Here is a 26,479-nt window from a genome sequence, read left to right on the forward strand (position 1 = left end):
GTGTGTGTGTGTGTGTGTGTGTGTGTGTGTGTGTAAAGTATATTCGACTGTGTATAATATGTACACATAGACTCCAATGTGGCTCTGTGAAAAGTTATAGTGGAATTATACATAAAAATATAATCCCAGTGAAAAGCAGAAACTTTATGTTTTAATTTGGTACATTGACTGTCGATATTGGACCTGTGATATACTTACGCATATAAGCAATCAGTGTTTTTGCCCACCGGTGGGCACTATCCTGTTAAGTAAAAGATAAAAAGCAGTACAAATTTTAAACATGTTATTGAATTATATATAAGACAAAAAAAGTTCATGTAGTTAAACACAATCAATGGATTCCCATCTTTCAATGGTGTACCTTATCTCAAACATTGATGTAAAAGAGGTGACTCTTTCCTAATATGTGTCTAAAGAATACCATACATATATTCCTTTAAGCTATTCATATTTAAAATAAATAAATAAAAAGTTAAAAGAACGTTCATGTAACGTTCACATGGAATGTTTCAAACTAAACTAACATCGTGAGAACTTTTATCAAGGTCAAGTAACGTTTATTGAACGTTCCACTGACGTTTCTTTGAGAACGTTTGCTTCTAACATTAGGAGAACCTTTACATAACGTTAGCAAAAGTTGTGGACATGCTTCCTGTTAGCTGGGAGCTCAAGACAAAACTTTATTCAGGTATAGGTTTCTTACTTTACTACGGCTGATCCGGAGTTCTGTAAAGACACTACAACGGCATTTCTGTTGAGTTTGAGTTTTAGTTTGAGAGTGTGAAACAGAAGTGTGGACCAAATATAGGGCTTTAGAGATTAAAAGGTAGATTTTAGTGCCCTATTATTGTTATTGTTTGCTAGGAGAAATGCTTTAACTGGAACATCACATCGTCACCAGCTCAACCGTCCCCATAGAAACACCCTCCCCTTTTCTGATTGGTTCAGAAGCATGTCAGTTAACGAATGAGGGCAGGGCTTACAGAGCGCACCGGTCTCCTATTGGACAAGAGACAGAAAAAGTTCAATACCGACACATTAGATGTTGTCCTCAAAATGTATTCTGTCAGGAACAAATAGCGGCATTTATTAGACTGGTGAAGAGAGAGAGAGAGAGAGAGAGAGAGAGAGAGAGAGAGAGAGAGAGAGAGAGGGAAAAGAAATAAATTAGTGATAGAAAAATAGAGAAATATAAATTGTGTGCGTGTGGGTGTGTGTGAGGGAGGTGTTCTCTAACCGATAGTTTACTGCAGCCTCTCTCTCTCTCTCTCTCGCTCCTGCGGATCGTGCTGTTGTCCAATCAGAATCGTTCTGTCTGGTGACGTGAGCACCTCTCTGACAGCACCACAGGCACCGGCTTCTTCACTTCGCCTCACGGGTTTCCGCTGCAGTTTCTTCCCTTTCGCTCCACAACAACAAACAGAACCGAGTGGAACTGAACAGAACCGAACCGAGCAGAACAGAGAAGATGGCAAAGGACGACAAGAAGAACGCATGGAAGGAGTTCATATGGAACCCGAGGACCCGCGAGTTCTGCGGCAGGACGGCGAGCAGCTGGGGTGCGTTCACTTTAATACAGCTCCAGTACATTCAGCACCGTCAGCAGACACCTGAGAGAGCCTTAGTACAGGGCCACCTTAAATACTGCAGCAGACTGGCACCGACAGAGTGAGTGAGTGTGTGTGTGAGAGAGAGAGAGAGAGAGAGAGAGAGAGAGAGAGAAATAATTAATATTGTTCCAAACTTAAATGCTGTATTTGAGATAGACCGGCGTTATTCGTATAATAAACCAACTTCTGCATCATGTGTGATAGAGCTGCTGCAGTTTTTAAGGTGGAGCGGGAAATTCCAGTAAGGCGCTAACCTCAGTTTGATTTCACTCCAGTTCGAGCTGCTAACTGGACCTGAGTTTCCCGGCGCTAGTATTGCAGTATTGCATTGCGGCATTTTCGGGCTCGAGCCGGCGGCTTGCTCTTCGAGAGAGAGAGAGAGAGAGAGAGAGAGAGAGAGAGAGAGAGAGACAGAGAGAAAGAGAGAGAGACAGAGACAGACAGAGAGAAAGAGAGAGAGAGTTAAATAATAAAATTATTGTCACACCATTCTCTCAGATTATTGCAGGGGGGGGGGTGCTTATAAGAGAATAGGAGATGAAAAAGAGACATAAAGAGAGGAAAGAAAGAGGGCGAGATAGAGTGAGAGAGAGAGAGAGAGAGAGAGAGAGAGAGCCTGCACCAGGAGCTGAAAACTGTTGCAGCTGAATGTGCAGAGTTCAGACTGCGGCTGTGGGAGGACAGAAACATCCACAGTGCTCAGTTCCCTGTCACAGGGCTGTGTTGACTCAGGACTGGGCGATACTGATCCCAATCAGTATTGTGATGTATTGATGTATTTGGAGCTATCACCACACATTTGAGCTGATGAAAGGGTTTGTGATAAGATACGTGTTGTGTAATGGTGAAGAGTGAAGAGGAGTGCACCTCTTTGGCTGTCTTTAGTGTAGACAATTTGCAGACACAACATCTTTTCTATTGCATGTATTCTATGCATCTGTGTGTGGGTGTGTTTGTGTGTGTGCGTGTGGGTGTTTGTATTAGTGTAAGATGTAATCCTGCTCTAATAGGCTCATTGCTGTTGGAGTTGCTGGGACAAAGGCTTCAATTCAAAGACATCAGAGCATCTGCAAATTAACTCCCACTCATAGAGGGTTTACTCCTCTCTACAGAGTAAAAGAAGTACTGAGGCATCCTTACAATTATTACATTTATTTAAATTCAATATGTATACTGAAATTATAACATTAATACCAGGCCTGGCTGTTTGTGTTCTTGCTGATAAAATGCACTGAAAGGAGCATACATTTGCATAATTAATGTCCATAACAGAGAGAAATATTTCAAAACAATATAACATTGTCTTTGATTTCATTCATTTTGGCTGCAAGAGGTATAAATTGTTTAATTCCTGTATGAATGATGGACACCTATTTGTGTGTGTGTGTGTGTGTGTGTTAACATTTAGCAGTATGTGAGTGCATGTTTTTTTGTTTGTTTGTTTGTTTTTTTGTGTGTGTGTGCTATTTTTTAAGCTCTGTGTGTTCATGCAAATTGCTTTAGTATGAGTGTGTGTGTGTGTGTGTGAGAGAGAGAGAGAGAGAGAGAGAGAGAGAGAGAGAAGGAAAAAGAGAAGGGTTTTCTTAGGACTTTTCACCCGGTTAAGCTGCTGTGTTCTCTGAGCTCCTTTAATGAGTCTATCTCTGTCTCTGCACTGAACTGTGGTATATTTGGCCCCTTCAACGTATGTCCTCATTACCTGGACTTAGCAATGACCCAGGATCTGTCTTACAGGCTGAAGCTCTGGACAGAACAGAAGGAAGCCTTAAATAAAGGAGTAGTTTGGCTAAAGGTGCCATTTACACAACGTTCCTCGTCCTGTTAAAGTCCTTCCTCCAGTACATGTTCTTTTGATACATAGCAACCATTGTGTAGCAAAAACCAGTATTAGCCGCCACACTTTTTACTAGATGAGTGTGCTGTACAGTGTTCAAAACCCATAAGCAGGTCTGTTTAAGATCACTAGACAAATCAACAAACTGTAAATGAACTGTGTGATGTTTGTGTGTGGTTTAAACAATGATAATAAGCAGGATGAACTTCCTATACTTGTTAGCAACAGTAGCCTCATAGCTCTACTGCAGAAAATAAGGAAGCAAACTTCCGACACTAAACATGACTATGCTAACTGACTACATTTGGAGTAAAGCCCAAAACTATATAAATTCTAGATTGATTTTACGTCGGACTGTTAGAGGAGCCACTGGAAGCTCTGAGGTGAAATTAGCAAGACAGTGCTGAGCAGAGCAAAGGGCTTCTGAGGATATGTGCTGCTGAGGGCAGAGCAGATGCCATTGACAGAAATAAGGCAGGGGGAGAGGGGAGTTACATTCACATTTACTTTTATGTCATTCAGCTGAAGACCTTGTCCAAAATTACTTATAAAACTGCTTTTTGATCTACTCAGAGAAGACACCCTCACCACTGGAGATAGCTTAGGGTCCAAGCACCACTGAGTCACGATATCATCCGGCACAGGAGTCAATGCGGAGACCTAGATGCAGAGAAATACAAAGTCAACATTAGTGCCATAACAAACAGCGATAAGTGCTGAATCCTGGGAAAGAGATGCACAGCAGTGCAATTCCATACACGTCAAACAGTGCAGGATCTGTCATCACTTAAAAGCTGCAGAAAGAAAACAGAGTCAGTTCCATTCGTTCAGTTCCATGTCCTTAAACATTCGCAAGAGTGCCATTTTCAAATCACAAGAGCCACCATTTTTATAATATTTTATATTTTTAGAATGGTTTGATTAACCTAATCACACAGAGCTGGTAACTCAGCCAAAAACAGGTAAACCCAGACCCCCTGAGCAGGTGGGTTCAGTCCGTTTTTAAATAAATTCCGGTGTGGTTAGTTTCAAGTATAAGAGCACAAACCAAAACAGAGAACAAAGTGAATTGAAAACAGACTGTCTTTGGTTTGTGCAGCGAACAAACCAATGAGTAGAAACACACCTTAAGCAATGACATTCAGGGGATAGAACCCAGAAAACATACAGGCTCCTATGCTGAATTTAAAATGGCGTTGTAAAAAATGATTCTGGGTCTCTACCAAACAACACCCATGCTACATAAAGAATGTTTGTAGGATGTCATGAAGTTGACATTTTGTTAGAAAATAATATGCAGTGTGGCCCTTTTAAAAAATCAATATGCTCGTTTTCTTGAGAAAATAAATGTTTGGGTTTGGCTACGAACTCACTCCCCCCTTGTGTATAACTGACTCTGAGTCGGATATTGCCTCATGGGCCTTTAGACAGACATGAAATCGATAAACAAAAGCAAACCTTTAACATGTTGGTGGGTGGAAGACGTCTCCAGATAATATGACGCAGGATATGTACTGACACCTATTGACCCGGAAATAAACTTCTTTAGAAAACACAGTCCATCGACTGTAAACAGGTTCACTGAGGGAGGCAATCAGTTTGATTCTCCAGCTCAGTTTAGTTGCACTTCAGAGAAAATTGCACAAATAATAATTCATTTATAGATATTATTAAAAATGGCATATTGCGTCTTTAATGGAAGCTGTAGAAAGCCCACTATATCATCCGTTTTCATAGCGGTTCTGAAGTGAGAACTGGTTAGTGATTCATCCATGACCCAGTTGTGGTCATATATTGAGAGGTTTGCAGGAATTGTACAGTGGGAAAACGGCACATTGCGGGGGGAGGCCTTTAAAGAGTTTGAAAAGCAGCTCCCCAGGAGAGCTGAAGAATGGGCCCGAACATCCCCTCTAGCTGCTGTGTCAGACTGCTAACTCAGATATTTTGTGTGTGTGTGTGTGTGTGTTGGCGGGATGTTTGTGTGTGTACTGATGGAGCACTCTTATAGTTGAGAGAATGCAGGATGCTGCTACATTATAGTCTCACTCTCCTACATCTCTACAAACAGAACTACATACTCTTCAAATGCTCTTCACCCGTCCATACACTACAGTACGATCATGAATGTGATGAGCATTCCTGACTCTGCCTTCACCCCTAAAGTCTAGGTTTGATATTCAGTTGAGTAACCACTATGAATAATTCAGTAACTACAGTGTATGATGCCTCTTATACTCCTGAAACTCTAGGTCGATATGAGGGTTAGGGTTAGGGTATGAGGGCCACATTTCAGTCTCTCACCCCTATAACAGCACTCTCAAAGGTTCCACATTACTTTCTGGATAACACGTCTCTGGGTTAAACAACCAAATAAAAAGGTTCAAAAGGGTTAATGCAGGCCCTGCTGGAACAGGGATATTAGCTTGTATAGATCAGAGAGGGACACCGATTCTTTCTCTTTATTCATAGACTGGAACATCCTCAAGCAGCTCTGCTCCAGTAAACACAGTGATTGATGTCTGAATAAATCATTCAGCTTGAGAGAGAGAAGAAAGTGTCAGATCTGAGGAGACAGCTCTGAGTGTCTGTTTGTGGGTACCAGGAATATATCATGTTTACACGAATTGCGAGGACTCCTCTTTCTTGTGAGGACCGCAGATTGGTCGCTGCAATGTTAATCCTTCCGTTTTAAGACGAGGACATGTTTTAAGGTTAGAGTAAGGTTTAGAGTTAGAGTTAAGGTAAAGCTGTGGGTTAGGCAAGTAGTACTTACGTATCAGGTTCAGGAAAGTCCCCTTAAAATAATGGAAGTCTATGTTACGGGCCAACAATTCATGAAAACAAACCTGTGTGTGTGTGTGTGCTTGCGTGCATGTTTGCTTTAATTAAATTAATCATGCGCTGCTCTTTGTTCTTCTCTTTCAGCCTTTTGGTCAGTCCTCTGATTAGAGTGATAAAAGAGTGCAGAAAGCATTCATCATGGAGAAACAGAGAGGAGATAAAGAGAGATAGACAGATAGAGAGAGGGAGAGGTGTCTTCTGTCACATTGCAGTGACGCATTCATCTGAGAAGCAGAGCTGCACTACATAGAGGGAATATGCTTATGGTCAATATATGAGTATGGGTTGCGATTAACGAATGATACATTAATAACTATGGTGGTCAAGTGGTTAAAATGTTCATGATTGTTATTTTTATCACTCAACTGAAGCCTCTGTAGGGCAGATGTGTGGCTGTGTATCTGGAAAAAAATGAACTCTCAGAGCAGCTCTCTCTCATTCATTCAGTCAGTATATGTTTCAGAGGCTTTCATAGATTTTACAGTGACTCCTTCAGTAAAGAGTTTTGTTAAATCAACACTATAAGTGTTAAATTAACACTGTTAGTGTAATAATTTAACACTCTCTTAAGTTAACACTAATAGTGTTGATTTAACACTTGAGAATTTTCTGTGTAACTATTATCACCAGTAGATTGACCAGAGGAGGATAGGTCACCCCTTCTGAGCCTTGGTTCCTCCCACGGTTTCTTCCTCAGCTGAGGGAGTTTTTCCTTTCAACCGACGCCCTTGGGTATTTTTACATTTTCACATTTCATTTCAAAACTTGGTCTTACCAGAAATCTGTGAAGCTGCTTTATGACAACATCAGTTGTAAAAAGCGCTATACAAATTAATTTGATTTGATTAGATTTCTGTTTCTAAGCAATGCTTACTCAGCCTAAAGACAATAGGCATGATGATTATATTAGATAACAAGTACACTGCATAGTGTTTATAATGTAAAGCACTTTTTAGCACCCCCTTGTGGTGCAGTTGCTAAACATGAGTGAGTGAGTGTGTGAATGATTTACCTGCAAGTTCCATGAGGGGCTTCAGCTGAACTCGCTGAATACACACATACCCATACCCACACCCACATGTTGAGGGAGGAGACAGTGCTGTTTCTTCATTATCCTGTCAGTCAAGGGTATTGAACTGGCAACATCCAAGTCCCTAGCTTGTCTCACTAATGATATTATACGTTCTATAAGTGTTGGCATCTGAAATGTAAAAGTGGTATAATGTATGTGTTTGAGGCCTAGTGAACCTAATGGAATTTTGTTGGGTCTTAGATTGCATCCTTATTTTTTAACTCTCATGGGGCCTTTCCATTTGTCCCAACGCACACATGCAAACGCAACCTATGATGTTGCATTCTGTTGCCTTTCTGCTATTGATCAGTGATTAGTGGAGACGCCAGGGTGAGAGAAGGTGAAATCCAATATTTCTCCCCCACAGAGGGACTCTCCTGGGTCACACGTGGCCTGACTGTGAGTGGCCTGACATAGCTTAGCGCTAACCTCTGACCAAGCGGTGCATAACCTTATTGGCTCACTGGGTCAATTTGGGTCAAAATTTAAAAACATTTTTAATTTTGTCATTAATGTAATCTATTTGAAAATAGAGATGGTAACACTCTCCTCCTCCTGGAAATCAATTTTTTTGGGAATATATGAGGATGTGCTCTGACAGCAATGAAGTTTTAACGAACTCTGTACCGTCCGTTATGCCACATCCTCAGGGGCAGCAGCAGCCAATTGCGTGGTCGTGTACAGATTGAAATTCTGTTATGTTTTTGTCTGTCAGCATTATGGGATTTTCTTTGGGCTCTGTATGGTGATGTCATTTTGCTGATCTGATGCAATTTAGCCTGCCCTGATCCTCTGCGTGTGCACGCACACACACACACACACACACACACACACCAATCGAACAATGTGACATAAACAGTAAACAGATAAAAGCAATTTTGTAACACAGGAGGCATGTGGGTAGAATGCAATCACTCAGTGTCCTTCTTCAGAGTAACCCTACAGTCCTCATCCACAAGCAGACAGACTCATGGAGGGCAAATCTAACAAAGCAAAGGTTGGCAACACAAATACAAGGCCAAATTAACAAGGCGTTATGCTCAGTAACATAACAGATCTCACAAAGCAGGATTTAGAACGAGGGGTATTTGATGTGAGTTAATGAGTCTCAGAATCACTGCAGGTGTGAGTAGTTGCCAAGGGGTGGAGCCTGAGATGAGCTTGAGCACGAGCCAATCCCCAGGTGGAATGGTACAGTCCAGGCTCCCAGAATGGAGTAACCTTGACAGTATAAGGTGGTTGATTTTATATAAACATTTGCATCTACATATTGTCACTATTCGAACAAAAACACATATCTCCAAAACAGCAACTTTACAGGAGGAGAAGGAAAAAAACTTAAAATTTCAAGGAAAGTCAATGTAAAAACATTTTATTTCACATTTCTATCGGTCTATTCATCATGACATTTTAACACAGTGTGAAAGACAGCTGCTGGTTTCAAATGATATAATAAACAAAACAATGTACTAAAAAGGAGATACATGTTTTTTGATTGGACAGCAATGACACAGTAGATTTTCTAGGGTTTAAAACAAATTTGGTTCAGTCATAGCAGGTAGCTGATGATGTACAAAAGCAAATCTCTCAAAACTGGCCCTAAACCCATTTATATTATTGGCCTCTGTGGGTCAGATGCTATACTTCTAGGGATAATTAATCTGTTCAGAAACAGGCGTTCAATTCAGGATTAATCCAAACACATTATCGGGACGTGTGTGTGTGTGTGTGTGTGTGTGTGTGTGTGTTGTGGGGAATAAGATTAAGTAACATAAATGCGTTCTCTGTAAATGTCTGAATGAAAGAGAGAGAGAGAGAGAGAGAGAGAGAGAGAGGGGTGGGGGATTGCAGGGTTTCTAGTGATCACTGCTAAGAGGATTATTGCTCCAACAAGTGTTCATTTACAAGAAGAGGAGAGAGGAGACACACTCTTATACAACCACACACACACAGATGCACTCATTTACTTCTTTTTGGCAAAACATTAATTAATTTGTTCATTCATCCTGTAATTCCTTCATTCATATTCTGTATTGCATGCTGTTCATGGTTATGGTTGGTCCAGTGTCAGTACCACTGGTCTCCAGGCAGGAACACACACACACACACACACACATACACATACACATCACCCAGTCTCTCACACACACCTGTCAACTTAACAGTCCATCTGTCTGTTTTTGTCTATATTTCCAACACGACAACTCATATGGATATTGATTTCTCCTACTCTCTCTTTCTCTCTCTCTCTCTCTCTCTCTCTCTCTCTCTCTCTCTCTCTCTCTCTCTCTCTCTCTCTCTCTCTTTCTCTGTGTGTGTGTGTGTCTGTATGTATGTATATACAGGTTTGATCTTCTTGTTCTATCTGGCCTTCTACACCTTCCTGGCTGGACTCTTCAGTCTCACCATGTACGTCTTGCTTCTAACACTGGATGACAACACACCCACCTACCAGGACAGACTCGCTACACCAGGTATTAACACTGTCCTATTAGTTCTTATATACTATTCATATTTAATATCATATCATATAATCTCTCTCTCTCTCTCTCTCTCTCTCTCTCTCTCTCTCTCTCTCTCTCTCCCTCTCCCTCTCCCTCTCTCATTGTAGGGGTAATGATCAGGCCCAAAGGTACTGATCTGGAGATTTTGTACACTAAAGAGAACACAGAGAGCTGGGACATGCACGTTCAGGCCCTTGACCGCTTCCTCTCGCGTAAGTGTGTGTGTGTGTGTGTGGGTGTGTGTGCGTGCGTGCATGTGTGTGAGTTATCACGTTTGTTTATCCTCAACTACTCAGATATCCTGAAATATAATACGGGCACCTAGGGACCTGGATGTATCAAAAACAGTATAATAAACATTTTTTAAAAATGGCCACCCCATGTGGGGGACCAACTCTATGGAGACAAATGTGATTTAATCTTTGATTAAAAAGCAATTAGATTTTTCATCTCATGTGAGTTGGAGTTAATAATAAAAAAAAGAATATCTCAAAATTTGACTGACAATAAAATAGTTAAAACAATTTGGCCCCAGTGACTGGCCTCTAACTGGTCCTGTCTGTTTCTCACTCAGCTTATAATGACTCCATTCAGAACCAGAAGAATATTGTCTGTACACCAGACCAGTACTTCTACCAAGAGGACAGCAACAATGTGAAGAACAATCCCAAACGCTCGTGTCAGTTCAAACGTTCCATCCTAGGGGACTGCTCTGGCATCTCTGACCGCTTCTATGGTTACAATGTTGGCAAGCCCTGCATCATCATCAAACTGAACCGGGTACGTCAACAAACACATCTCTATGCTGAGACTGACCCTTAAAAACAGTGTGAAACACCATTTATATACAAGTATATAATCGTTTACTAGTTGCGTACACTATAGGGAGTGTAGATAACATAATAGTAATATAAATAGTAGTATAGTCACGACAGTGGCAGAGACAACAGTGATTGGTTGAGTGAGTTCATGTCTTACGTGTACCTGTGTATGTTAATAAGCATGACTTTGCGTCTGGTTTTTGTACAATCCAATTTTTTTAAAACATGATTTTGTCATGGTCAGTATGTCCACCTCAGTTCACTTCTCTCTGGCCTCATTGTGGCTTGAGTCAACCCTGTCAGATGTAATACTCTATGTGGGAGACTTCCTGCAGTGAGTAGAGGAGTGTTCTGGGTAATGGACACTGCTGAGACACCACAGTCCAGCTGCCTCGCCATCTATTATTCACCGCTGCTAGTTTGGCTTTCTAATGACACTCAACTTCCCTTTCCCTCTCTCTCTCTCTCTCTCTCTCTCTCTCTCTCTCTCTCTCTCTCTCTCTCTCTCTCTTATTCTCTGCCAGGTGATTGGTTTGTTGCCAGGGAAGGATGGTCAGCCTCCCTCCGTTATTTGTAGTCCCAAGGTAATTCATATGTCTCTCTCTCTCTCTCTCTCTCTCTCTCTCTCTCTCTCTCTCTCTCTCTCTCTCTCTACATCACACTCCTTTCTTCTTGCCATCAACAGGATCTATTTCCTATTAAAGTTTCATTAAACCCTCCACTCAGTAGTTGGCCTAGATGTTAGATTAGCATACCCTGTGATAGTGACCTTCACACAGTGAGCAAATAAACTTTACATTTCAGCCATGGTGTATGTGAATGTTCAGTATTTTACCTATAGCCCTGTGGACCTACACAGACCTATAAACGTATTTCCAGTTTGTACAAAGCTGTGGAAAATTACTTGAACTTTGAGAAGTTAAAAAATGCAAACTGTGTAGATGTGTACAACGACCCCAGGAAAACCTGAACACAGTAAATACCTGGACATTCAGTGTTCTGTTTAGGTCTGGAATAATTGATGACATGAAAAATATTAATAATTTGTGTTTAATGGCTGTAAACTGTAAAGTAAATAAATTCCCAGGAGGTCTCTGACCTGTTGCACAGTTCTGTGGAGTAATGGCAGATGAAAACAAGCCTTGAAGGGAGACACTGATGGATCTCCTCTGTAAAACGTGACTCTACGTCCTGCCTCCATTGTACAGAGAGATTTTATTATGGTGTACTCTTTCACGGCTGGAAATGGACACCCTGGCCGTTAGTCAGTCTGGAGCTGGGTTGCAGTTACATTCTCATGGTCTGAGCAGAAATTCTTTGGTTGTACAGAATTGGTCGAGTTTCATTAAATGGTCCTTCAGGATATCTGTTGATTGCTGGGACTTCTTGGAAATGTCCCTAAGTACTACAGCGGTAGTAGTTTAATTGGCTGATGAATTATTAAGTAGGCCAATATTCAGTGGTCTAATCTGAAACTCCTTGCGTGCAACTTCCTGGTAAGTGAAGGATAGAGAGAGAGGAATATAAAGACAAATAGATGAAAGGAATATAATTTTGGTTTCAACTGCATTTCCAATGTGGGAAAGGCACCACAGAGTAGTGACCATTACTTTGACATTCATAAGGCCACCGTGCCAATTTAGTAAATCATAACAATTGCGTTTTTATTTTTATATTTTACACTGAAACAGCACTGTAAAGCCATAGTCACACTAGATATTTGCAGCTTGTGTGACTCTGTAAAAATAAGCAGTAATAGTTTCATCATTTTGATGCGGTTAGCAAATGAATTGCCTAGTTCCCCCGCCATAAGCCACAGCAGAAATACACTCTAATCCAACCTCCCACTGAATACAAATCAGCCTCACATTTTCTTACTATTTTACAATCAGCTCGGACCGTGTTTTATAAAGTATTGTGTGTATACATGGCTACAGTTAGCATTTCCTCCATTTTGGATGTACAGTACTACTGTTCAAAGCCCTGTCCCTTCAGATCTCTGCAGCCAAGCCCAAAACTTCAATTTGAATGAAATTTCACTCACAAAATTTCACTGACTAAAGTCTAATGTGACCACAACTTAACCATGTAAAACCTTCAGTAGATCCTCCTAGTAGATCTAAGTTTCCAAGTACTTCTTATAGCTCCTGTTAACTTACAATCTAGATTTGCACTGAACTCCCAGTGACGTCACTCCATTTCCATCATCTCTCCTCTGTCAATTGTCCATCACTGACAACTTTCACCTTCACATTCATCCATTTCTGGCTTTTCTCTTTCTATTCTCTCCTCCCTTCTTCTGCTCCCCATGATTTTATTCCCACTTTTCCATCTGTTGCGATGTTTCTGTCTCCTGTTCTTGTGTTCCTCTCCCAGAAATACAAAACCGGCAAAGATGAATGGGTAAGAACGGCAGATATTCAGACTGAAGTAGCATTAAAAAAATCAAAGCTGAGCAGACGCAATGTGAAGTTTGCTCTGTTTGTGGGAAACGATTGCCTGGATGGATTTTACACAGAAGTAATCCACAAACAAAAAACACATCTCTTTTGACAAGAGTTAAGGCAATTGTTTTTCAAAAACCATTTGCAGCAACCAGTTTTTTCAGTAGCCTCATCTTCACCGGCCTCTTCTTCATCCAGAGTTACTGAGATTTACTTTCCCTGATTGGCTGACCAATGAAGATAAGCATTGATTCTAGACATTGGGAACGTGGCCGGTGAAGACACAGTTCTCATTTCTGTGCTAGAGATTCTCATTAGCAGCTCTTTCTTTTCTTTTCAAAACTTGCTCCACCCACACATGGTGGACTCTGTTTAGAATGGTTATGTAAGGTTAATTTTCCAGTTCAAAACGTTGCTAAACTGAACTGAATTCCTGTCAGCTATCTGAGTTATCAAAACTAGGCTAGTTGGAAACAACAAATTTCCTCCCACGCTAATGCTAGTTCCGTGACCTGTCCTTGCACATGAACTTAATACAACTTCCAGTGTAGGTTTGTTGGCAAAAACAGAGTTGTGCGCTATAGTTTCTACAGGTTCGCTGAGTAGGACTTTTGCCAACATTCGCTAAAATATGTAGAGACTGGTAACAATTGTGGACAGAGCTTGGACAGGCCACTTAATGTATGATTACTCAGTTATATTACATACAGGAGCATTTCTTTATGTTTCTGGTGTACGCATAACATCCAACATGTACAGTCCCTAAAATGATTGGTGATAGGTTTTAGTATTAATATTAATGCTGATATTTTCAGTGCTAGCTAACTATTACTTTCTCTCTCTGTGTTTTTTCTCTCTCTCTCTATCGCTCTTTTTAGGCGGATGACACAGATAAAATGGGGGAGGTGGCTTACTTTCCACAAAATGGCACCTTTGACCGCATGTACTACCCGTACTATGGCAAGAAAGCTCAGGTATACATTCAAATTCTTTTTAAGAAATGTGCAAACATACAGGATTTTATTTTAAGTACATTTTAACCATTTCTTACTGGTGTGGTAATAATGATAAAATTCACACAGTGTTGACACAGCCATTTTTAAATTGTGTGCACATTTTTGTGTACTTTTTTTTTTTAAAAAAGCTGGTCCCTTTCATATATGAGCCGTAGGTTTTGTTTTGAAAATGTAAGTGTTAATATGCTAATTGAAACTGCTTTAAAAAATATCTTTGCACACGTACACACTTTTTCTCCATGAGTATTTGGTTAAAGCCCAGTCTTGCCTCTGACCACTGCAGGTGAATTATTCTCAGCCTCTGGTGGCTGTCAAGTTTCTCAACATCACTCTCAACACTGAGGTCAATGTGGAGTGCAAAATTATCGCCAACAACATCCTCACCGAAAATGAGAGGGACAAGTTCGCCGGCCGTGTGTCGTTCAAGCTCAGGATCAACTCCTAAAACTGACCAGACCAAAGTGCGTTATCTCTGTGTACATACACACACACACACACACACACACACACATATTATTGGCTTTCTACATGTATACGCATTTGTCCTGTCATACACTGTGCTCTCAGACATCTCCAGACACAGCACTCCGCACTCAGCATGTTTACAGTGCTTTCTGTACACTCTCGGCTCCAGTGAGCAAATCAAAATTAATTAGGCGCCACTGATGACGCTGTCTGTGAGTCTGTGATGTGTTAAGGCAGCACGATATGGACGATATATCAGACAGCTGCACATTCTAATTATGTTATATCCAGCAATGTGTAAATATACAAAGATGAATCTATAATGATCAAGATATTAAATTAATTATTTATTTGTTTGTTGTGTAAATTCTCATCTGAGACTGATTGGTCAGCGCGCAGTAAAAATTATTGCTGATTGGTCAAAGGGCTTGTGTGCACATTGCACCCTTCTGCTCTATCAGTGCTGAAAAGGCCTTCATCATCATATATAGTGCAGCCGTCGTGTGTTTGTGAATGTGTGTGTGCGTGTATGTGTGTGTGTACACAAACATGTCAGAACATTCAGATCTATTTTCTCAAAACTCAAAATCTGAGAAATCTATTTATACTGCATGATTATATGAGAAATATTTATGATCTTAACATGGTGCAGTTTTCAAGTCATGCCTCAGATGAGGGCAACATAAAAAAGAAAATAAAACAATAAAGATAACACTGTATACTGTACAATACAAAGCATTATTAATGTGTTTAATAGGGGCATCGTTTTTTCTATGTTTTTTTCTGGCTGACTTTGTCAGAGACACATCCACAAATCTACATGAGGTTTCCCTCAGTGTCTTGAGGGAACAGATGTGTGTGTGTGTGTGTGTGTGTGTGTGCGTGTGTGTTGGTTTTGTGTATCTGTAAAGCTATGCTCATGACCAGGTGGGAACTGAGATAGTTCCAGCTTCCAAGCTGGAGGAATCCTCTTTGAATGTGACTCTCAGTTGCCATTTGGCAACAGAGCTATTGTCTCTGACATTACAATGAGGTACAAGTGTCTAACAGAGTGGAAAATGAGTGGACACAGTGTTTTTAAAACTCCAGCAGCACTGTTGTGTCTGATCCACTCATACCAGCACAACACACACTAACCAGCACATTCAGATCCACCTGCTCATACCTGCTCTGTGGTGGTCCTAAGGGGGTCAACAAGGAACACCTGGGAACATCAGTAACCATGGGGGCCACCCACAGGACAAGCAGCAGATGAAGTGTGAGGCAAGGGTGTAGAACAAAAACAAATATATAGCACATGGTCAGAAATACAGATAAACCGTGACTTATGTTAAACAGTGAGTTCCATTATGTTTTATTTTTTCTTGGGAACAATAAAGGTTTAACTGTCTGTCCATCCATGTATCAATCCTTTACCTATCTATCCATCTACTGAAACTGCTGGATGTGTGTGAAAGCTCTGAGGACATAAGTAGAAAGGGTTCTGGGTTCCAAGGAAAATTCCAGGAAAGTTCCTGGTGGTCATGAGCACAGCTCGAAGTCAGCCCCACATTTTACAGTTTGTTTGGATTCGTAGGGAGTTCATGCACTGGTCATTTCTGCAGTTTTCATTCTTGCCGTCATCATGTGCGCAATACTGTCATCTCACACACATTCTACATTCTCAGACGCTCCTCATTTCTGCGAGACATGACTATTTACGTTGATTTGTTTGTATAAATAGTTTATTTCCTGTTTTGTTTTGGGTTTTTTTCATGTATATTAATGTCTATTTCACATGTGAAAGGGGTTGTGTATTTTGTATTGATTTGCACTGGTTCTGGTTCCATTTAGGAGTGGAGAGAAAGCTGTGTGTGTGTTTGTGTGGATGTCTGTGAGTGTATGAGAGTTTGTCTGTGTGTGTATGTGCTCTCTCTTTTATCCTTATTTCTTGTATCATGTCTTACGTTTTTGAGGGCACTAGCTCTCGGCTCATCTGGGGGACGCTGATTTCATGTCGAGGTGGTGCTAGATTTAGAGAACCCTAGGAAAGTACAAATCGCATGTTCCATCTTTTCAGGGAAATCACTCCTCAACTCTGTAGCGCAGCTTAGTCTGCCACCTGCATGAAATAATAAAAACAAACCAGTTTCACTCACCTCACTCCTGCTTCTCTTCATTCGCTCCATCCACATCTGTCTCATGTGTTGTTAAAGGGACACTGCAGCGTTGGTAAACCCAAATCTCCATCTGCTTCATCAGTGGGGGACCTCCACAAAACTGTATTCACAAAGGATTCCCTGTACTTGTAAAATGGCAGAAAATTTGTTAAGTCAAAGCAACATGTTACAAAATAGAGCAGAAACCAATGGACAGTTACTTAAAGCTGTCGGTAACAATTTATGCGAATGAGTTTGGGTAGAATCATGTCATCTACACCATATGGCCAAATGTTTGTGGACACCTGATCAGTCAAAATTGATATTACCATGTACTTTGTTGTGCACACACACTAATGCGATATAATGCGATCAGGTACTAATTTTGGATGATTAGTTCTATACAACAAACCCCACTTCATTTAATCTCAAAGATATTGGATGGTGTTCCATCACTCCAGGGAACACATTTTTCCACTGCTGCACAGCTCAACACTGGAAGGCTTTATAGACTTTCAGCCCACGCTTTTCAGTGACTTTGATGACAGAGATTTACCCTTTTCTATGGTGATTATACAAGCTCCCTCAACATCCACAGCTGCAGTGCTGTTGAGTAAAGCAGCTGTATGTGTGCTTACTTTCCCTAGTACACCATTGTGTTTTCAAGTGCATTTGAAGGAGTGGGTTTAATGCAGGGTAATGATAATAAGTATTATAATATGTGAAAAACAAAGAAGGCACATATGCACAACCTTGGGACACACAGTGTAGCTGTAACATGTTTGTGAGTCAGTGGGTATTCTCTACAAACAGGATTATTGTTTGATAAAAGATAGATATAAGATTAATAATGAAATTATTGTTATTATGACAGCAATAATATGCTACAGAAAGAGCAGATAAAGATTAGCTGGAAATATGCTTGTCTTTTCCTTAACAGGGGCTGGTTAGTTCCATGAGATGAATGACATATGTTTCAGTGGGAGCGTGCGCACACACGCACACACACACACACACACACACACACTGTCCTTCTGTGTCATACTCTCCAGCAGCACCAATATGTGTGCGCTTCCTCTAACTGCCTAATCTCTTAATCTGATTGGGTAATCCAGAGCAGGTAGTGTTCTTCATCCCTTCATCAGTCAGTTTTTCCTCCCCATCCCCCACACACCTGCTCTTTCTTTCACTCTGTCGTTCATCCATGCTCTGTCCTCACTCTCCTCCTTCTTTTTTATTTTTAATATTTATTTAACCCCCTTACTTTCTACAAGTTCCAGTATAAACAGCAATTAAATACGATTTAAGCCCCAGGAAAATTATGATTTTGTTCATTATTTTATTACAGCCAGGCTTCCCTTAACCTTTTGTTTGTGCTTAATTTTCAAACAAATCAACATAATTGTCCCAGAATATAGACCAGAGAAAACCAGAGAACAGAACAGAGTGAATGGCTAAATTACTAGTGACATTCATTTTTATGTAAATAAACCATCAAGTAAACCCAGTGGACAATATTGAGGTCAGCAAAAATGATTGGGGAAATATTCGTATATTGTATGATAAGTCAATAATCTCTTTATTGGGACAGGTCTAATTACAGTTTCAGTTTTTACGAGTGAAATTTAGGAATAATGTACAGGGATACTTTTCCACATCTCCAAAGTTCAGTCTTAGATGTTGGCTGCATTCGGGGATAATGAAGGCTATATTCTGAGATGGCAGTATATTGTTTTCAGAAGAGATGGGAGATGGGAGGTAAGCAGATAAAAAATAAATGGAGACCACAGGTTTTCCAGTGGCTTGTACCTGTTTCTATCTGTCAAAGTTACCCCTCAGCCACCTGCGGCTGCATGTCTGCTTTTGTCTCTCTGTTTCCTCTGCCCTCTCTCCCTCCCCCATTCTGTCTGGCTCTGTTTATACACTAGTCATATACCTATCAGAGCACACTTCGCAGGTGTTACATTGGATAGGTGCTGATAGATAGTCCCCTCTATACACTATATGCCTACATTAAGAGGATATACGCTACCCCATTCCACACATTAACACAGTGCTGGGATCTAATTTAACATCTGTGACCTGCTCTTAACAAAATGTACCACAAGCATCAAACACCACAGCAGTGTTTTTAGAATAATAAAAAACATAATGAGCCACTTGCTGTTCACCTCGACCCCAGCGCACAGCAGTGAGGAGCGAGGAGCAGAAGCACTGTTTTTTAACTGTTTTCGCTCAGTTCTCTTTCTTCTCTTGTTTTTATTTTCTCAGTTTTTACTCAGTGCCCTTGTTTAGTCTCACTCATGTCAGTTTGGCTCCATTTAACTTCGTTTTTATGCTCTCACATAAACATATGTCCAGTGCTGTGATTGGAGAGACTCAAAATGGCAGCCATAGGGCAATTCTAAATTCCCTGCACTCCACGTAACAGCTAAAAATCACAATGGCTCGTTTCAGGACATAGGCAGCCCACAAAATCTGACTGGGATGTTTGCAAATTGTTTCACAGTTTAGGGGTTGGAGGGCTCTAGATCCACATAATAATGTGTACAAACACTGAACAAGTGATTCTTTCATAATATGTCCTTTTTAATACTTAATGGCTATTTTGACTAGAAAGTAAAATGTAAATTATGATGTTAAGAGAGTGAAAAATTCAAGTGTGGACCCCCTATCTACAGACCCTTAGATTTTAAGGGTAAACACCATGCTAATTATATATGTGATACTATGTGTGTGTGTGTAGGTGCTAAATAAGACCCCCTGGGTCCCTCTCCTTCTCTGCCCGATGCATATTTGATAGCCATGCTGCGAGGTAAGAAGCGGACAGACGATCCATCAGACCACAGGGGTCAGAGAATGATTAAATATTCATGAGCCTCAGGTTCCATTTCGCATCTCCTTAACGTAACCTGCCACAAGCATCCGCGCTCATCAGCATATGTGATAAGGTGAAAGATGTGAAACATACAGCCATCAGCAATGTTAGAACATATCTGTCATGAACACAGCAAACAGTGAGCAACAAGAACAGCGCCTCCCGGTGGACGGATTGGTCACACATCCTCCAACATGACCAGTATAGCTTTCACAAGCAACACGTTAAATTTTCCATTCCACCTTTAATGGTGCAGCATCCTTCTATCCATATCCATCACAAGGAGCGTAGAGTGATATGATTAAAAAGCAATATTTCGCAGCATATTTTCCTGTGGAATTGCCTCTTCTTCATTCTTTTAGAGAGAATGTATTTGATATACGTAAAGCAATATGAGATATAATATATAATAACAGAAATGATAAATGTAATTTAGCTGTATACATTTGAAAATCTATGGGATTTAATGGTAGACTGGTTTGACTGTGTTCGGGCAAATTTTTCTTTTAACATAAAACAAGCTGTATTTTTATTCTCAATGCTTTATTTTCATCTGAGATGAAGAATGTAATGCTACGGAATGTAAACAATTATTTTCAAAGTTTTAAGCTTGAAGTTATTAACCAAATAAAATGCAGACTTAAGAGCTACAGACACACCATGCCTGATTTATTTTATTTTATTTTTTTTTTTGTTGTTGCTTTTCTGGACATCAATGATATGAGTTCAAGTATGTTGTTTTAATACACTACCAGTGTACTGTGCTACTGTGTAAGTGCCCCCTGAAATAACAGAAAAGGGATGTATTTTGAAAAAAAATCCTTTTGTTTATGTAAATTTACATTCGTTTGACATGATATTCCCAAGGATAAAGTTTAAATAGGATTATCAGTAATGAATTAGGACTACTGTACAATTTTTATATCAATTCTTTATAATATTTGGTAAATGACTGTGTATAACTTTCATTTTACTTGTTTAACAAACACACACACACACACACAGGCGCTTACTCATACACACACATTAGTGAGTGTAATTTGATCCCACTGTGAGTCCAGGAGTGGGTCAGTCATGCGTCCATTTTGATGAATGTATTTAATCGGCTTGCGAAAGCAATCCTGACCTTTCTCCCTCACCTTTACGTCACATCAACTTCTCTCCCTCTCTCTCTCTCTCTCTCTCTCCTTTCATTTACCCTCTATGAATAACATTAACTGAGAGAGAGAGACAGAGAGTGAGAGATTAGTTAGTATTAAGGGTATTTGAGAGTCTAAAATAGTGCTATCAAGAGCAGGTGACACTCACGCACAAGAGAATACACACACACACACAAACACGCACTAAATAGAGCAAACATGTCCTACAAGTTCTTTCACAGGCTATTGTCCACATTATTTGGCTGCCCATAAAGTAGAACAAAATGTGTACATAAAAACATTGCTATCTGAAAAAAATCTTCAAAAGAACAATTTAAGTAAATATTCTTAATTCTCCCATTTATTATGAAATGTTCACAAAATACAAAACAGAATTTTAAAATAATCAGAGCACTTGCTCCAACAGTAGTGATATATTTCCCTATGCATCAACATCTTTGTGTAATATCTGTCAAAACATATATTAATTAATTTTATTTCATATGTAATTTAATTCCACATCAATATACATGTCCAAATCATATTTCCTCACAGACAATGTAATCTCCCTGAGAGCAAGGAGACGGCGGACCACTGTTGACCCACTGAGTGCAAAGTAGGAGGTCCACTAGTGTTTTGCACAGCGTTTTCTGGTCGGACCGCTGGTGATTAAACAGAATTTTACACAAAACGCCACATTTTAGCACTTTTCCATTCACAGTCCAATTTACATTTTATTCCTTCATTGGGTTTTTTGTTATTCTTTATAAATAAGATTAGTAAATAATTTAAATCCAGCACAGTGTCAACATTTTCAGATAATCATTTTATATCAGGCTCATACTCATTATTATATCTCTCAGAGTTGTTGGTAATATTTGTGTTAGTTTGTTTTCCAGAATAAAAGCCTCTGTGAATTTAAAATCTGTTTGAGGAGATTAAACATTAGTTATATCCTGTACAGGACAGTGGTCCGATAGTGGACCAGCAGTGGTCTACCGTGGGTGGTGTGCCACCGTTTTTACGCCAGTGGACAGATATATGCTCACTGTCTGATCTACTATTACAGTTTTGTGACACCAAAATTTTAAGTAATGCTCACATTTTAAGCTAAGTTCTCTTATATAAGGCAAAATGCAAGATTAGATATAAATAAAATAGGTGAGTAAACAAAAATCTAACAGTAACTACAACTAACAATAGTAGCACTGAAGATATCATTCATTTTGCTAATGGATGCAATAGTATTTTATCTAATTACATACATTTATAACAAATAATTAACATTCATTTAACTGGATGACTTGTAGTTGTCTGTAAAGCTATTATATATAAGTTATATAAAGAATAATTATTCAAATGAAACATTACTTTGGAAAGTGTGTCTTAACGTTAGTAAATATATTCTAGTTAAGTAAATAAGTACAGTATTAACAGAATTTTATTTTGTTTGTTTCATTTCATGATTTTTTTTATCTGAATGGCTCTACATTAACTAAATTAATTATTTTTGTTCATAAATGTCCAGCCTGGCCACTTTTCCCGCCGTGGACGAACCTGGTAACCTCTGCTTTTCCTCTGTTGCTAATTAGCCTCACTGTGTCTGACAGGCCTTGAGTAAAAGGACTGCTCTGCTCTCTGTGCTATTCATAGCAGCCTCTTCTTAGAAGTTTCACAGGTGTCTGACGGCAGACCTCTCAGGATACATGACTTTGGTCTGGCTGTGTTTATAAGAGGATTCTGTTCACTGTGTACTTTTGGAGAAGAACAGCGGATTCCTATAGGTTTTATATGTATTTGTGGTACAAAGGCGCCCCCTGCTGGAAGAGCCGAGCTGCTACAGGGTGTGGACCTTCGTGTTTACAGTCCTCTGACTGAAGATAGAGGAAGTGTACTGAATGCAAAAAGAGGTAGAGGTCAAGAGTGCAAATTCCGCAACATTCAAGAAGCAAACAAAGTAAAAGAAGATAAATATAAAACAACCTTAAATGAGCACAACACACGGCAGAACACAACTACATAAGGCAGAGGAACCAAACTCTGTAGCCTGTATAATGATGTATTTCTTATTATGGTGAACGCTATTGACATACACTCTGTGCAGTTAGCTAAAACAGATCATGAAACTCAGAGATGATAAACTTTATATTCTATCTGTAATAAACATATCTTCTTCTAAGGTGGCCATGAATATTGGAAAAATAAGTAAGAATGTGTTAAAACTAAAAGATTATGTGTGAATGTGTGGTATAATGGCGAATATATTAAGGTTAATATATAGTGCTGCAGAATTTTACAAAAAGTGCTTTAGATTTAAATTGTATTGGACTTGTCACCACCCCCTTACTGCTCTATTTAATTTTCGATGTGGAAAAGAAAATTCAAGTAGGTTTGCCTATAAGAAGCCAACTCAGCCTTGGGGAATTGACTGTATAATGTGTTAATATTATATAAAATAAAAAAAGAATGGTAACACAAATCAAACTGTAAACTACCTCTGGCCTTGTGGGTATATATATATATATATATATGACACACACAGGTATACATTTACATACATACATACACATACATAAAGTGGAGTTGGCAAGTGTCTTTGGGTGTGTGTCCACTGTCTGAGAGGTTACTTGTGTAATTCAATTCTGTCAGACTAGAGTCCACTGTGAGTAACAGGATCAGCAAATCAGTATCATAAAGTCTGATACAATAAATCTAGACACAATAAAAACAGGGTGGCTGCTAAGCAATAAACTTGTTAAAAATATCTGCAATTGCTTTTACATTAATTTATAATACTGATGGCATTTGGCACGGATTCATATTGATTTTAAGAATTTTAAGTATGCATGAGGTTTCAAGAAAAAAATCATCACAATCATTTTTATTACTCTCCAAACGAAAATCAGCACTTGGTGAAAATCAGAGACCTTAATAAGAAGTTTTGTGTTCTCCCCATGTCCGCATGGGTTTCCTCCGGGTCCTCCGGTTTGCTCCGGGTGCTCCGGTTTCCTCCCACAGTCCAAAAACACACGTTGGTAGGTGGATTGGCGACTCAAAAGTGTCTGTAGGTGTGAGTGTGAGTGAATGTGTGAATTTGTATGTCACCCTGTGAAGGACTGGCGCCCCCTCCAGGGTGTATTCTTGCCTTGCGCCCAATGATTCCAGGTAGGCTCTGGATCCACCACGACCCTGAACTGGATAAGCTGTTACAGATAATGAATGAATGAAAGAATGAATAAGAACTTTATAAGAGGACGAGTGCAATTATCCTGAGAAATAACATAAATCAACATCTTACACTTCCTCACTGGACAATGTTATTATCTCTGTAGCCTTCAGTAGTAGATGTGATAACCTAATTCTCCTATTAAATAAATAAATGTGCAACTGAACAGAGAAAAAATGCTTAAACTGACCTCTGTGGATTCCTGTATTGTCCAACTGAACTAGAATTGTATGTCCTTATGTTACAGCTACCATTGTTAACTACCATTACCATGCTGTATGCTTACAACCGTTTTGTATGTGACAGCTTCATTAGCATAGCATGTGTCCTCTATCTCTGGCCCGCTGTATGCCCTTATGGTATAAGTATAACATATTTGGTTTTGAAACTGTTAGCATGGTTTTTCCTTCAGTTTTCACTAGAATGACGTGGGAAATTGTGGTGTTACAACATGACTAGTTATGTCCTTATGGTATCAATAGCCTGCTGTGTTTTCTAATGCTACCAACACCCCCATGCCATATGCACTTACAGAATGTCAAAATATTTCCTTATGGTATTACAGTAGGTTTAGCATGCTGCTTGGTTCTTTTATGGTGCAAATAGCATGCTTTATTTATTACAGCATTCACACTAATACATTCATTATGGTTAAATATTTAAAGAATATATTTTGTGCTGTAGATGAGGGCACCAGCCTGCTGTGTATATCCTTTTGGTATGCGCATGCTATATGTCTTTCTGTTATCACTAGCAAGTCAGGTTTTCTTACTGTGTTTCTACATGGCATACTTACATTTTATTTTTGTAGTATCAGCACGGCATATTTCATTTTAATGCCATAAACATGCTCACTCCCATATATTATGATGCATGTTGTTTGTCCTCAGTAGCTTTAGCATATGAAATATTATTAATATTAGCATGCTTTTTGGTGTTGTTAGCAGGTTGCATGGCATCATAGGCAAGATGAGTGCTATTAATAGCATGTGCCATGTCCTTGCACTGCCACTCCCATGTCCACAGTATCATTTTATTAGCAAAATGCTGTACATTTTTTAAGGTAGCTCCAGCATGTCATGCTCCTTTAGTGCCTCTTGAGTTCTGTCATAAACCTTTTGTATGGCCCTGACCACTCGATTGAGGATGACAGCTGCCTCCGTCTGTGTCTCTACACACATCAGCCTGTAGAAGAAGCGTCTATCAGGCAGTGCTGCAAAGGCCAGTTCTGCTGCTTTCCTCACCCACCACGTGTGGTGCTGCGCGAGGGTGGTCCGGTAAGCATCCCGGCAGAGTTCAGAAGGGCTCTGGTTTTTTTCAGTGGCGTTTTCCACAGCAAGTTTGTGCAGAAAGAGCTGCAGCCACAGAAGAGCACGGTGCAGCCGTAGAAGAGTCCTGCAGCCTGAACTTGTGTGGCGGGTGAAGTCCACCAAATCCTGGGCCAGCTCATATTTAATCATTGAGCGCACAGACATATAAGCCACAATGTCTGAACCATTTGATAGTTGAGTTGCTCCTCTCAAAGCTGTGTCTTGTAGTTCATTATTTCTTGCTTCTTCCTCTTTCTGGGCGAGTTCACGGATGATGGAGGTTTTGCCGTTTATTTCTTGTGAGATCAAACCCACCATTGGGCCCAAAGTGTCCATAAACCTGAAGAGGGAACAAAAATCAGAAAGGGTAAGGGAACAAAACAAAAGAGAAACAAGAGTATATACTGTAATATATGATGATGCATACAGATTTCATTGGTCTTTTGGTAGGACGGGTTGACCTCTTGACCACAGACGTTGTATGTAATCTCTTACTTGATGAGCTCATCCCAGCTGGCAAGGTAAGGCTTCAGCAGAATGTCATTGGTTGAAAAAGGTGCAGCCTTTAGGTTCTTCAGCAAAAGAGAAACCTGGAATTTCTGCCCTGGACATAAACCTAAAGGAGCCATGTCATCTTCCACTGAGACATTGCTTCCATAAGTCCTGAGTGACTATTAAAGAGAAACAGAACGAGAATTATGAGTCAGGCAGAGTCTGTTTAATTGCTAACGACCAGCATCAGAGGTCTTCACTGTTGGTGTCAGTATAAGGTTAGCAGTAACTTTAGCTAAGTTACAAACAGCTAGTTACAAGCATTGCCTACTACAGTGAAACTGGTGTCTGAGCAGCATTAGCACATACGCTAACATTACCTCAGGAGGCCATGTTAGTTATAGTTTATTTTTCAGAAATACGTTGTACAGTAAGCTGTTGAAAGGACAATCTTTACCTAAAAAGCCAAACATATTTGTTTTAATTTCTTAATCTCTTAGAAGCTTGTTAACCAAATAACACTGAAATGTTAGCTTTCCTTAAATTCACAGAGCCTACCTGGTCATTCTGAACATAAACCTTTGAGCAGTAGTTCCAGTGACCCAATCCACCATCTGAGACAGGAGAAGAAGGAGATTGTACAATCAAAAGAGGTTATTAAAAATATTTCTCATTTCAAACTTGGTCAG

At 39.8% G+C, this 26,479-nt stretch overlaps 2 protein-coding genes across 2 annotated transcripts in view; one reads left to right on the forward strand and one right to left on the reverse strand.

The window, feature by feature from the left end:
• The first annotated feature begins 1,371 nt into the window (after window positions 1–1,371).
• Window positions 1,372–20,264, forward strand: atp1b2b (ATPase Na+/K+ transporting subunit beta 2b). Its single transcript, XM_066658874.1, has 7 exons — window positions 1,372–1,559; window positions 9,703–9,831; window positions 9,969–10,073; window positions 10,436–10,641; window positions 11,207–11,266; window positions 14,005–14,100; window positions 14,426–20,264. The coding sequence occupies exons 1-7, from the start codon at window positions 1,469–1,471 to the stop codon at window positions 14,585–14,587; spliced, it is 849 nt and encodes a 282-aa protein (XP_066514971.1). The 5' UTR covers window positions 1,372–1,468; the 3' UTR covers window positions 14,588–20,264.
• A 4,782-nt stretch (window positions 20,265–25,046) lies between these two features.
• Window positions 25,047–26,479, reverse strand: part of gltpd2b (glycolipid transfer protein domain containing 2b) — a 3,263-nt gene continuing 1,830 nt past the window's right edge. The window contains exons 2-4 of the mRNA XM_066658868.1: window positions 26,349–26,404; window positions 25,794–25,969; window positions 25,047–25,638 (exon numbers count right to left, since the gene is read on the reverse strand). Coding sequence (XP_066514965.1) covers window positions 25,047–25,638; window positions 25,794–25,969; window positions 26,349–26,404 — 824 coding nt within the window. The remainder of the gene's footprint in view (window positions 25,639–25,793; window positions 25,970–26,348; window positions 26,405–26,479) is intronic.

Source organism: Hoplias malabaricus, chromosome 2, assembly GCF_029633855.1.
Source record: "Hoplias malabaricus isolate fHopMal1 chromosome 2, fHopMal1.hap1, whole genome shotgun sequence".
NCBI lineage: Eukaryota > Metazoa > Chordata > Actinopteri > Characiformes > Erythrinidae > Hoplias > Hoplias malabaricus.